Source organism: Phlebotomus papatasi, chromosome 3 (genome assembly GCF_024763615.1).
Source record: "Phlebotomus papatasi isolate M1 chromosome 3, Ppap_2.1, whole genome shotgun sequence".
In the NCBI taxonomy this organism is placed as follows: domain Eukaryota; kingdom Metazoa; phylum Arthropoda; class Insecta; order Diptera; family Psychodidae; genus Phlebotomus; species Phlebotomus papatasi.
Window position 1 is genome coordinate 23,288,392 of NC_077224.1, and position 14,111 is coordinate 23,302,502.

The 14,111-nt window shown below is 35.4% G+C and overlaps 2 protein-coding genes across 2 annotated transcripts in view; both read left to right on the forward strand.

Moving 5' to 3' along the window:
- Positions 1 to 2,638, forward strand: part of LOC129808263 (multiple epidermal growth factor-like domains protein 8) — a 48,183-nt gene extending 45,545 nt beyond the window's left edge. Inside the window, exons 9-10 of the mRNA XM_055858094.1 lie at positions 958 to 2,062; positions 2,141 to 2,638. Coding sequence (XP_055714069.1) covers positions 958 to 2,062; position 2,141 — 1,106 coding nt within the window. The 3' untranslated portion in view covers positions 2,142 to 2,638. The remainder of the gene's footprint in view (positions 1 to 957; positions 2,063 to 2,140) is intronic.
- An 8,024-nt stretch (positions 2,639 to 10,662) lies between these two features.
- On the forward strand, positions 10,663 to 11,907 carry LOC129808285 (homeobox protein ARX-like). Its single transcript, XM_055858126.1, has 2 exons — positions 10,663 to 11,004; positions 11,069 to 11,907. The coding sequence occupies exons 1-2, from the start codon at positions 10,979 to 10,981 to the stop codon at positions 11,838 to 11,840; spliced, it is 798 nt and encodes a 265-aa protein (XP_055714101.1). The 5' UTR covers positions 10,663 to 10,978; the 3' UTR covers positions 11,841 to 11,907.
- The last annotated feature ends 2,204 nt before the right edge of the window (positions 11,908 to 14,111 follow it).

The window sequence follows — 14,111 nt, forward strand, 5'->3', positions numbered from 1 at the left end:
AGTGTTCTGTGATAAAAATTTTGTGTCGAAAAGACCTATTTAGTGAAAATTTTAAAAGATTTTTTTTTGTGTTGTTGCCATCCAGTGGGAAAATTTTCGACATGTCAAATGGATAATTCATCAATAGTCGAACGGCAAAAATCTTCGTAAATTAATGTGAGCACTGAATTAGGAAAACATTGGAGAAATTTACATAGAACGTAGTAGAAAACGATAGAAAATGTGAAGAATTGTTGAGAAAATAGTGTCTCTGATGGTACAAAGTTGTGAAGTGCACTTGACGTTTTCATTCAAATTGCGTACGTCGATTTCCTACCTATGCGGTAGTAAAGGACGCCAAATGTAATGTTTTTGGCGCGTCATTTTTTGTACGGAAAAATACCGTCATTCGGAGTCGCTTTTGTTACTGCATGGTAGAGTAAATTTTAGAACCGTAAAATAACGATTATCTTACTAATTCAATTTTGAGTAATTCTGTGACCAAAATTCGACGCGAATACGACTAATTTTTAAGGCGCTCCAAGGCAAGATTTTGAATTTGATTTAGCCACCTTGTCCTAGGTCTGCCTCGAGGTCGAGGTCTCCTACGCAATGGCTTGCTCATCAACGTTCAAATAATTTAATTTGAAAAAAAAGTTAAAATGAAAATAAAATAGAGAAGCATAATTTTGAATTTTGAATTGAATCCCACCCCCCATGCGGCCACCGCTGTCTTAGCGTTGATTCCAACCTCCAGGACTAAACGGTGGAAATGTCCTTTCTCTGGTTGTATGTTACGGATTTTACAATATGTTTTACATTTCATTGGGGATAGGCCAGGCAAAAAGAGAGAGCAAGATTGCCAAGCTAATCTAGTCAGCTGTATGGCAATTTATTTTCAGCCTAATTGCATAACTTCTCATAATCACCACTAAAAAATAATTGAGTCTTTAGCAAGAGCCATTTTTTTCCTTTCAGATGAATGTAAGATCAAACCGTCTCCGTTGAAACCTGGTCAGACGGTGTTCTTCGTCATCCAGCCGCGCTTCATGAATGTGGACATTAGGATAATTGTTGATGTGACACAGGGTGAATTGGATCTGTACATGAGTCCTCAGGAGGATTCTTTCGTGGTGACGACAAATCAATCCACGGGTTACCATCACATTTCCCTCGATCATCACTACAGATGGGTCACGGAAATCGATTCGGACATCATAACGCCACTGGACATCAGTCCAGCCACCAAATATGACTTTGATAACATGACGATAACGTCAGAGGAGAAGATCTTCTGGACGCCGCACATTCATGACTGCAAGTCACTCAGTGGAAGTGGATTCTATGTCAAGGACAAGCATGCCAAGGACTTGAGTACCTACATCACTCTGCATCAGTGCAATACGCTCCTGAGGGTGTTTGGGTTGAGGAATCGGCTGGTGCTGACGCTGCCACAGAATGCACACAATCTCAGTGCCACGAGATTCTTCATGGCGCTGAGAGCGAGTGCGGGGCCAGCTGCTAGCTATGGACTTGTGTTCTTCCGGCAGGATCAACTGCACATTGATCTGTTTGTGTTCTTCTCTGTCTTCTTCTCGTGTTTCTTCCTCTTTTTGGCTGTGTGCGTGGTGGCGTGGAAGGCTAAACAGGCGGCGGACGTGAGGAGGGCTAGGAGGAGGCATGTGGTGGAGATGCTGCATATGGCCAAGCGTCCTTTTGCCACGGTGACCCTTCATGTGGACCCAGATGCCGAATCCCCGGTGCAGCAACGAAGGGGACGGGGAAAGGTGAGGCAGATGCTGTCTCAGGGGCAGCAGCAGCAGCAGCAGCAGCAGGATGTGCGTCCGGTGGCTGTTGAACCGACGGCAGATGGCGTTGCAGCTGTTGGTACTGTGTTCATTCGTCTTCCAGGGAAGTATCGTACTCCCGTGGGCCTTGCTCTCGCCTCAGCGCTCATCACCCTGCCCCGGATGTATCCCACCGGGAGCAGGGCTTTCCTCAGGCGACGTGGCTCTGGCCATGGGCCATCCCAACCACTTCCACAGCAGCCGCCGCCAATTCAGCTACCGCCTAGAAACAATTAGTATTAACAGCAGACTTCTCGCGCGCAACGCTCTATTTTTTATTTGCTGTTTTTGTTTTTTCATTTTCATCACTGGAGGATTCCTTTTCTTTTTTACCGACCACGAGAGATGATGTCAGGAGAAATCAGGATAAATACTGTAATGTAAGTAGCACACATTTGATTTTTACTCTCGGTGTTCTGTTTTTTTTTTGGACTTTCATTGCCAAGGGGAAGATATTTGAATGATATGCGGTGTACTTGTGATTACATGCTCAATTTTTCTTCTGGGACACTTTTAGGTGCTCAATTTAGGATAGATAATTATAAAGTGGATTAAAAGTTTTTTTTCAAGGAAAGAAAATTATGAACAATTGTTTTTGTTCTTAGAATATTATGCAATTGTCAAAACTTTGATTAAAAAAATATAGGATCTCAAGATGAAACAAGAAAAGACATTTTAGAAATATTTTGGCGAATGATAAAATTAATTAGTTTAAAAATATTTTTTTTTTTACTTTTTTGGGTTTCTTAATGTTTCTAATATATTTAGATAATTGTTTTTCAATTTAAATAATAACAGCTGAAATAATAATATATGCACAAGTAAATCCGAACATGGGACAATTGCTGATGTTATGCCTACACAGAAAAAAAAATATTTTGTAAAAATGTTTGTAAATGTTTGCGAATTCCTATGGGGGAGATACGAAATGCTCGTGAATCGTATAACCCACAAACAAGTTCGTAAAATTTTGTACTTTTTCACAAACATTGTTCGTAACATGATCATTTGACGAACATTTTTTGTACTTTTACAAACATTTTTTCGTAAATGTTCGTAAGCACATGAAAAAATGTTCGTAAAATTTTGTCATTTGTTCGTAAATTTTTATTTATCTGGCAAAAATTTACAAACAAATTACAAAATTTTACGAACATTTTTGTGTGTTTATGAACATTTACTAACAAATGTTTGTAAAAGTACAAAAAATGTTCGTCAAATTATCATGATACGAACAATGTTTGTGAAAAAGTACAAAATTTTACGAACTTGTTTGTGGGTTATACAATTCACGAGCATTTCGTAACTCCCCCATAGAAATTCACAAACATTTACGAAATTTTTTTCAAAATATGTTTTTCTGTGTACACTGAGAAAAAAAAGAGGGTGCGATTAACTTTTTTTCCTCATAACTTTAGCACTTTTTAGGTGTAAAAATATATCAACATTTTTTAATGTTAATTTTACACCTTTTTAGGGTAAAATTAACATGAAAAATGGTAACTTTAACCCCTAATACACCTAAAAGGCATAATATTTACACCGATTTTGGATTAATATGCAGGATAAAATTAACATTTCCGGAATGTCGTTTTAACTTTTTCGGATTTCTCCCAGTGTATTAAAATATTCCATATATTAACGTAAATACTGTCTTCATTCCGAAAAAAATCACACGTTTTTAGAAGTTTTCGTTTCAAAAACGTACGGTATTTTTCGGTATATTACAAGGAGTACTTTGCGTTTTAGATTACTGATTATTTTCAATTTACCTGGGTCATCTTTAATCTTGCTACCAAAATCTCAGAACTCTAACAAAATCTCTAATGTGAAAAGTAATTTTAAGGGAACTGTGCTAAATTTCGGACAGATTGAAATATCGGACACTGGTTATTTTTCTCAAAATTTCATAGATTTTTAGTTTTGACAAATCTTTCGGTCTTCGGTGGCCCCCATTGAAAAAGAATATTATCTCCAAAAGTTTTTTCCTTTACAAGTCCCCATAGATAGGGTAAGAGTTCATAATTTTGGAGAGTTTCTAAATTTGGACACTTTGAGGGTAAATTTGGACACTAAAAATAAATTGATTAAAATTATGGATTTTTAATCCAATATTTGATGAATAATGAATTCTATCTAAATATTTGTTCTTTTTGGAAGATTTTAACATTAAATACGTTAAATTTTGAATATGATTTGGGTTAAAATTGCTTTGGTGAAACTTCAGTGTGAGCAATTGCTTACGAGAAATATGACAACTTCGTATTTACTTCAGTCTTATTTAGCTGTGGTGAAGTCCTAAAAATTTTTCCTTACAGTTTTTCAGTGATATTATTAAATAATCATTGAATATTGCGTTGATTCACATAAATAGTTATTTGTACATTTGACCTGAAGTGAGATTTGCCTTGTGAATTACGTTTTTCGTGTGAAAAATGGGCAATTTTCTAAGGTATTCACCAGTGAGGTGATACTCATTATTTTGGACAGGTGTTTTCTCTCGAAATTTCGTGAAGTTTTAGCTTTTTTGATGGATAGGTTGTATAAATGCCTCGAGAAACAAAGGAGCATCATCTCTACGAACGAGATGTAGAGAGAAAAGCCTTAAAATGGTCCCGTAAAGGCCAGGGAATGCGCGAATCCGCGCATACTTGGAGTACCGAAGTCAACTCACTTTAATGAATGACATGAAAAGTTTCCGGGCTTATTGTGACATTCTACGGTTTTCTAACTTAAACAGAAAGAGGACTTGGTAAGATAGGTTCTTAAAATGGAGATCAATGAACATCCTATTGAGGCAAATAAGTTGCCCAATATACAACCAAGGTGTCCAAACTTACAACCAAAGTGTCCAAACTTACAACCAAAGTGTCCAAAATTTGAGTCAAATTCACCTCTACATTTCAATTCATTTTTCAACATATTAAGTAATTTAACTAATTAACTAATTTTAGTAAAAACAAATACAATAAACAGCTTTTCAAGTTTCTAATCATCCCTTCTGAAAGGAGAACAATAAAAAAATCCAATTAGTATTGAAATTATCGCACTTCAAACTTGGAACATTGATGCATATACGCATCCTGCCCAAAATCATGAGTCCTTACCCTACAACCCCGTCGCCTTTCTCATGTTTTTTTTGGGGTTTTAATTAAATTGGCCCGAGGTTTTTCATTCATTTTTTTTTGGTATGTTTTGGTATGCTGGAGGCAAGGGACCTTGCAATAATAACAATCGGTCAAAAATTTTTGATGGAAAATAAACCCAATGTGGAGGCATTTTTCTTCAAAAATTCCTTCAAAAATAAGAATTTTTCTTTCAAAAAAAAAATTGAAATAATTTTTGATGAAATCAACTCCAATGTGTAGACAACTATAGAGAAAATCACCGTATTTTTATCGAATTTTATTTAAACAAAATTCTAATTCACTCATATTTTTTGCTTTCATAATTTGTCACAAGTTTTTTTTTTAAATTTAATTAACGAATATGCTCAAAGTAGAAATTTCTTTTTAATATTCAATCTTCAAAAGATGGAAATACGTAAATAATTCTTTGATGTGTACAGTACACCTCAGCTCTCGAATTTCTTCCCGTTGGATGAATCAACGAAAGAAGTATGTAGCATGAGCATTTGTAAACGTGAATCACTCTTATTTTTTTTTCTAAGCACTTTTAATGAAATATATCACAAAAGAAATCAAATCTGACAATATTAAATAGGAAAAAGGAAAAAAATAATACTTCTTGTGAAGTATAATTTTTTGATGGAACTCAGACAATTTGTAGCACTAAATAACTAAGGATAATTGTAGCCAGATAAAAGAATTAAAAAAAAACAGATGATGTCTATTGGATATTGCAATAGAATTAGAAAATGTCGCAACAGCTTTTCTATAAAAAAAATAAATAAATAAAAAAAAAACACTCAAAAAATGTGAATTGACAGGAATCTCCTAAAAAGAAACTATTTAAAAAAAAAGAAGATTTTTATTTTGTAAAAATTGGTGAAGTTAGGTGAAATATTTGTGATCATCTCTCCCTTCCTAATTCCTTCAAATGAATATTTCCACAAAAGATTGTAAAATCCATCCTTTAAACAATTGTAAAGATTTTAAGAATGTCTTTGTAAGATGATAGAATTGCGATAATATGTACACAGTTAGAATATTGTATAAATGTTCTTTTTCCCATTTTTATTTAGTTCATTTGTAGAATATTATTTTGTAGAAAGAAGAAAACGGATAGAGAAGTTAAATAAATGTATTTTGTTTTGAGAAAAAAATGTATTAATTGTAAATAGGAGATAGTCGTTAAATCATTTTAATGGAAAAAAAATGTAGTGAAAAAGAAAATCAAAGATAGATAAATGAGTGAAAAAAAAGGATAATTAAAAAATCTCCTACTATTTGTTGGTTGTGCATTTTCTCACTGAAAAAAATATAAAGAAATCTTTAAAAAAAAAGAAAATAAAGAAAGAAAAACTTTAATTTAAGTGAGAATGATGGTGATTTCGTGACAATTTTCTTCTTTAGGTTTATTTCTCTTTCTATATTGACCATCATTTAGTGTGTTAAAATTTTACACAATATTTTTGTTTTTTTTTAGTGTACTTTGGAAGGGGAGAAGAGTGAGAATATTTTTAGGCAATAAAAAGACAAAAAATTATTTCTAGCACTTTTTAGCGTATATTGAAAAAAAGGGGATAAAGTTGGGAAATATGAATTTAATTTTTGTATAGGACTATTTTAAACTGAATATTGAAATGGACTGAGAAAAAAAAGGTTACACTATTTAAAACACAAGAGATAAATGAGAAAAAATAAAAGTATTTAAATGTATGAGGGTTAAAATTAAGATTGAAAATATATATGAAAAAAATAATTGTAAAAAAATTGTTTTGATGCTCAAATATTGGAAAAGCTGCAGCTTTTGAGTTTCTCTCCTTGATTTTTGCTCGTATTCTTTATGATAAATTCACTGATATTGCGGATAGCATTTTAACTGATTTCTTTAATTCATTCTTATGGTATCTTCAACTGAAATCCGAATGAACCCTTGACAAATACAAATTACCTTCAAGTCAGGTAATGAATGACTACCCCTGGCTACCCCATGACCGGGGTCCGGCGTCAAATCGGTAAATTTTAATCCTTAACCTGAGAGAACTCAGGAAGGAACCGAGGTGAACTTGACCCCATAAAAAATCCTCCCCAAGGAAATTTCATCAGGGCATTCCATACCCAAGGAATTTTTCCCTACAAGTCTCCAAGAATATCTACCATAGAACTTCTTGTGGAATTGCTTGAGAAATTATCCACTAAAGAATGGAAATTTCCCAAGTAGACCATAAGGGTTTCCATTGGAATTTTCTCCTCTCGGACAAGATGGTAACTTTCTAGGGAATTCCAATGGATTTCCTAGAGATTTTCTAGAGAGATTTCTAACGGTAATTTCCATTATCGTTGTCTAAGATTTCCCACCAAAATTTCGATATTTACATCAGGGTTTTTCTCCCTAAAATTTCCGACAATTTCAGCCAGGAGTGTTAGGGTAGAATCTCTTGAGAAATTAAGTCGCTGAGGTGTCGACATTTTCCAAAGAGATCTCTTTTAATTCGTTCGGAAATTTAGCTGGTTCCAAGTTCCCGATGAATTCACGGAGGCATTCTATAGACTAGAGGATTTAAAGTGAAAATTTCCTCCTAGTGATTGGAAAAATGCCCTGGCCATTCCTGGACGATTCTTCTACATTTTCCGAGGAAATGTCTCCTAATTTTCCAGACCATTCTCGAAGATTTCCCAGGGAAATCGAAAGGAAAATTCCCTCCGGAAGGGGAAAATCATTCTGGAGATACGTGAGATTTCCGTGCCCAATTTATGTAGAATCTTAGGGGAAATTCTTTGAAAGTTAAGCTTATACTTCGGGCGAGATGTATTTTTAATTGCAAAGTTGATATTGCTACGAATTCGAAATTAATAAATCAAATTCGTGCCTAAAAATCCGACATTTAATGAGTGTAACACATGCAGATAAAAGCAATAAAGGAGGTGTTATTCGCGATTAACTGTGGTTGGCGAACCTTTCCTTAAAACTCTTCAAAATCAATTCATTTTAGTTTAAGATTTAAAATGAGATTTTCAATTTAAGCTAGAATTCGTGTGAACAGAACTTAAATATTTGACCAAAAATGTGAAGCTCAAATCCATAAAGATAAATTGGACCAGAGTTGGTCGGTTCCAGAAATCTAATAACTGCCTTTGGGAAAGTAGAGTGTGAGGCTGCTCGGCCCCGTTCTCTCCACTCTGGAAGAGAGACTGTGCTGACGATATTTCGCCCTGTTTTCTCCACAGGACCAGATAGTGTGTAGTTCTTAGCCTCGTTATCCCATGAGTGAATAAGTGAGACTATTTTCTGCCGCGTTTTTTCCAGCTGTGTGGAAAATTTGCTTTGCGATCTTTCGCAAAAGAAGTACAAAGATAAAAAATAATAAAAGAAAAGAAAAAAATGTGGGAAATTTTTGATGGGTTTTCCTCAAGGATTTCCCTGTGAATTATCCCCAAGTTTTTCCGATCTTTCCCGAAAAGTTTCCAGGGATTTCTTTGACAAAAAAGTCCCTTAGTTTTTTTTTGACCCAATTGACCTTTTCAGGGGAGTTCCTGGGAATATTAGGTGAGATTCTTTTCTGAGCTAAATCTTCTAGTTTTCTTTATCATTCTTAGGATGTTCGCGGGGATCTCTTTGAGAAAAATCCCCGTTTTCTTGTACCATGTTACGGGAGCTTTCTCAAGGAGGTCAAGCTATATGGAAGATTCCCTAGGAAAGTGATTCAGACTTCTGTTCGCTTGGTACGTAATCCCAAGAAATTTTGTGTTTGTTCACAGATAGCGACAATCAGAACAAATGATTCCCAACCCACAAATTTAACCCAAATAGACACAGAAAAAAAATTTGAGTCATTGTAAATTGAGGCTATAAATTAGCAACTCCTGCTATCTTATGTTTAGGATCAACCTAAAAGTCTCACACTAAATATTAAACATTGCACAAATAAGCAGTAAAAATTAAATGTGAGCAGTAGCTGAATATAAAATTTTAAAAGTAATAAAATTTTATACAAGTCAGCCAAAGGAATAATAAAGAGGTTTTCATTTTATTTGTAACTATCGTGAATGTTAATTATTCAAATTACACCTATTTTTGCAGAGATTTAGGTTTTCAACTAATCAAAATTTAACACTTTACTGATAAAATTATTTTTTATTGACCAAATTCATTTTTTCCTTGCTCATTTATTTTTTTATTTATTTATTTGTTTATCTTTTTGCTTAAATTGACAACAACTTTTTGCTCTAGGATTGTGAGATTAAAAAAAAACTAATGGATTTTGAATTAATTTTATCTGAAAATAGTTTTTGATTGGCATAGAAAATTCATTGTGGTATTAAGAAGCAATATTACCAATATTACAAACTTTAACTATCTGCTGCACATTAAATGACAGTAAAATCTGTTAAAAATATTCTGAGATTTTTTTTAAAATAATTTTTAAAGATATAAATATTTCCCTCAGTTTTGCTTTTTTTGTAATTTATTTCAATTTCTTCTGCAATAGGTTATTTCGATGGACATTTCCAATCTCTTCTTCCCTTCCAGACTCCGTTTTTCAAGGGTGTGGAAGGTGGAAGTTATTTAAAAACCTTATAAATGTAATTTTTTAATATTTTGTAAGTTTCATAAATTTTCTTGCTTGTGATCCAAGAAAACACACCCATAATACACTTGTGAATGTAAATCACAATGTGAAATCTAATTATCCTGTGTAAAAATAAAAATTTTACCCAATTTGTTATTCATTCATTTTTCAAAGTGACCCCTCAAACCGGCTTTGAACGGTTTCGATCGAGGAAGCACAATAAATGTTAACGGTGCTCTTCCCCTTTCGATGCGCCATCTTCATTTCCTCACTGCAGTTCCGCTATGTGGGAAGCTTGGAAGCCTTTTCTAAGCTCTCGCATTTTCCCACTTTTTCGAGTTTTCCCGCGAGATTATCTTAATTTTCTAAGTGAAATTTATCAGTGGGGATTCTTGACCATCTCATGGATGTGGAGTTTAAGTGTTTTCTACAGAGGAAGCGGTGATATGGGCAAGAAATAAAGTGTTAGTGAAAAGAGTGTTCCTGCGAATAAATTGCAGATTTTCCCGGGAAATTCTGTAGTGGATGGGTTTTGTGGGGAGCTAAGTGAAAAGTGTAGTGAATCTGTGATTAAAAAACAATCCCGAGTGGTGTTAATTGTTCCAAAATAAGAAATGCAAGCGCCTTTCCGGGCTTTCCGGGAGTGTATTATCAAAACTAAGGTTAGGGAAATTCGGCGCGAATAAGGGAGTAAGGGTACCCGTCTCCGGAAGTTGATCGTTTGGAGATCACATTAATTGCCTCGAGGAGCAGAACCAGAAACACCAAGAGGTGTTGGTGGGAATTCCCCAGCATCTCCAGCGAGGATCTCCAGAAGGCCTGGTGAGTCCCAATGGCTTTTAGTCCTGAAAAATAATTGTGGGCTCTTGGAGAATTCTTTTAATAATTTTGGATCCATTTTCCGGGAAACTTAATGCTCTTTTTCTTTATTGCAGACTTCAGTGGCAGAAGCAGATGATCAACCAGGCCCGAGGTAAGTGAGGAAAATCTTATTAAAAACCTTCCAGTCAGGAGGAAAATCTTTTCACTGTAGGGTTATTAATACAATCACAATTTCCCTGACTGTTTTTTCCTCTTTCATTGCCTTTTCTCTCTGTAAAAGAGAATAAGAGAGTCTCTGCGATAGTTCTTGTGAGAGAAACAAGAGGAAAAGTTGCATTTTTAAGGCTTTTCCGCCCTTTTTCACACGGGGAGTTCAACGGTTCTGCGTGCAATTTCTACCTTCAGTAGCTCATGAATCGTGGCGCGATTTTTACCAAAAAAATTTCCTTGTCTTCTCGACAAAAAGTATTTTCAAAAAATATTTATAATTTTCTTTTAAAAAAAAGATGTTTGGCATTAAAAAATGATGTCTGCGGTGGAAAAAGTGCATTTTCGGTGGTTCAATATCATAGAAAATAATGGGAAAAAATAGTTTTCTCGTCATGATGAAGCCGTAGGAAGGACATAAAGAAAAATGAAGAGAAAACAGCGTCGATACAGGTACAATTGGAAGCCCCAATCTTGATAGGGAAATTCCCTGATTTTATTTCCCAAATATCCTCAGGACCACCTTCAATTCTCTGCAGCTGCAGGAGCTCGAGAGAGCTTTCCAGAGAACCCACTACCCGGATGTCTTCTTTCGTGAAGATTTGGCCAGATTGATTGACCTGACGGAGGCTAGAGTGCAGGTATGGTTCCAGAATCGTCGTGCCAAGTGGAGGAAGCAGGAAAAGGGTAGTGTTCGCAGTCCCTGCTTCGATATGCCTCTGCCTGCATTCTCAGATTCCACAGCAATCCCCGGTCATCCATCCACAAGTGATGTCCTCTCTGAAGCTGGAGTTGTAGTCTCTCCCAGTGACATATTTGCTGAACTTCCCACCCAAACTCTCGAAGTAGATCCCATGAAGCCATCACAGATCGATGATGGACATCTATCGCCTCCATCTGGTGCAAGATTGTCTCCCAATCTCTTCCTGGGTATCAACTTTGACCAGAATATATGCCTTGAGCGCAGCAATTTGTCTCTCGAGTGGACAACTCTCAGCAATTTTTCCCCATTTCCCTCCAATCAACCCAACAATGATGCAGAGAATTGTCTGAATCTCCTAGAAAACTCCCAATCTTCTTTTGACGAGATGAAATTCCTCAGCACCGACACGGAGAACTGCATCATGAGCCTCGACCGAGATAGGAGCCTTACTATGGAACAGAAGTCTGGAGAAGCTGTTCAGCAGCCAGACTATGCCCTCTTAACGGCCAGTATGGTCGATCAGGAGGAGCAAAAAATAGATGAGACACATCTTATTGACCTGGAAGTGCCTACAATGAATTTCTAAAGAGTGTATTTAGTCAAGTGGAGTGGTTGATATGTGATTTAAATAAATTATTGAACTCTGACGATCCTATTCATGATTTAAAATTGAACTTTTTATAAAACTTAAACCGATTCGCTGTGGTTATAAAAATGCCTAATAGTCAGGGCAAGCCCCGCAAGTCCCATTTAAATGGAGGTGATTGATTTGAAATGCACCAAAATGTGTCTCGGCTAAAATGTAAAGTTAAAAATATTTTCTAATCTCCAAACATTGCAAGATAGTGAAAAGCAGTATAGGAGACCGGGGTAGAATTAGCCACCAAATGCGATTTTCAATTGCGTATAATTTGTAAAAAAAATATGTTTGTATGAGGCTGATAAATATTTCAATGAATAGGAAGGGAAGTCCCGTCTTAAATATTTATTGTTTTTCCTCAGTATTTGGGAGATATTGTAATTTTATAGATTGATGATTTTGGTATTTATTTTTGTGGACGTTTTTGGTTTTTAAAGGATTTTCTACACAGGATACTGGTCAAAATAGGCCTAAAGGCCTAAGACCTTGGTAAGGGGGGACAGGTAAGGGGGAAACAAAAAAAAAAAGGAAGGGAAGTACATATTTCTAAAGAATTAGCCTCTAGCCTAAAGAATTAGAAAATCATATCTGGTGCTCCACCGACTAGATTATTTGCAAGTTAATTAAAGAAATTGTCGACAAGGTGAATAGTCACCAAAAAATATGGAGTTCTTAATAAACTTGTCAACGTTCAGAGAAATTGTCTTGCATAGCATAATTTAATGTTTTTGCAGTACAATATTCGATATTTCTTCACAGAAAGCCAATCTGTTATTAACTAAGCTGTTCTAATATCAGTTTTTAATAGTGTTTTCCAAAAAAAAATAAAGATATACGGATGTGGTGAAATAGGGCTTACTTTTTTCGGTTGTGTAAGTATACTTTACCGATTCTCATTACCTATTGCGACCGATGCAATCGGATTGGAAATTTCAAGACCTTTCCAAACAATCTAAATTTATCCAAATCGGCTGAAAAATAGGTCCGCAAAGTATAGTAAAAACTTTTTCCTTCAAAAATTCTAGATGGCGATTTTTTTTTAGGTCATCATAGGTATATTTGGACGAAATGTTCGTCTATGTTTATACCAAAAAAAGCAAAAGACATGGTTTTTGGAAGGATTAAAGGGGGTGGGGAAGAATGAAAAAATCTCTAGAACAGAGGTGTGCAAGAACCGTTGAAACCGAATAAACGTCAAAAGGGACAGATAATCCTAACCGGCTTATGTAGGTGAGATTCTTAATGTGAGCTAACTCGGAATGCATGCAAATTCGATTTAGAGCTGAAGTTGGGGGACGCCATTCAGTTATCTTGAATCAAATTCGTGAAATTATACAAATTTTGTATTTAAACCAAAATATCAAGGATTTGGATGAACTGGCACAAAAGTGATATATGGGTGAAATGTAGACCAGAATGTACTCTATAATTTTTGCCATAGAACTTGATCTAATCGATTAATCAGAAGCCGAGATAATCGAGGTTGTTTGTTTCTGAACTCGTTTTTTCATCCAGAGTTCCCCAAGTAGTCATTTGTTGAACTTCAACTATATCAAAGAATTGTTGTATTTTGTGGGACTTTCCATTTATAACCCTATTTTAAGTGTCTTGGTGGAGTAGAGGCAGTCAAATTGGCATCTGAGTGATTTCAAAGCGTTATTATGGGAAAAATCAATTTTTTCACACTTAAACGGCAAAATCGGAGTGATAGCGTAGTCTGAGTGCAAAATGATGTATGGACGAAATGTAGAGACAAATGTGCTCTACAATTATGTCGAAGTAATCATCAAAATCGGTTCAGCGACAGTCGATACATTTGAGGTTATGTGATATTGAAATTGGTTTTTCGACTGTGGCGCCCCTGGTGTTGGTCCCACGAAGTTCAAATATTCTAGAAAGTTGTAGCATTTGGTGAGATCTTTCGTTTAAGCCCTCACTCATCAAAATCGGTCACATAGAACCGGAGATATGATTTTTTGAATTTTGTGAAATTTGACCCCTTATATCTTCGGTTCTGTTTCAAACACAGCGCACAATTGCACCATTTTGGAAACGTCCTAGACTGGACTACAACATACTAAAATTTCATTAACTTGCACAATGCCGTTTTTGAGAAAAGTGACTTTGAATTTCGATGAATTTTGACGCTATCACAGCGCCACCTGTGGTGAATTTTTGAACTTCCATCTGAAAGTGCTCATTGAGACGAAACCAAAA

What these genes read in the sequence shown, in the direction of transcription:
- LOC129808285 (XM_055858126.1), top strand. Translation starts at nt 10,979, where the DNA reads ATGAAGAGAAAACAGCGTCGATACAG. An exon ending in AGAAAACAGCGTCGATACAG is followed by an intron (nt 11,005 to 11,068) that starts GTACAATTGGAA and finishes AAATATCCTCAG; the next exon opens with GACCACCTTCAATTCTCTGC.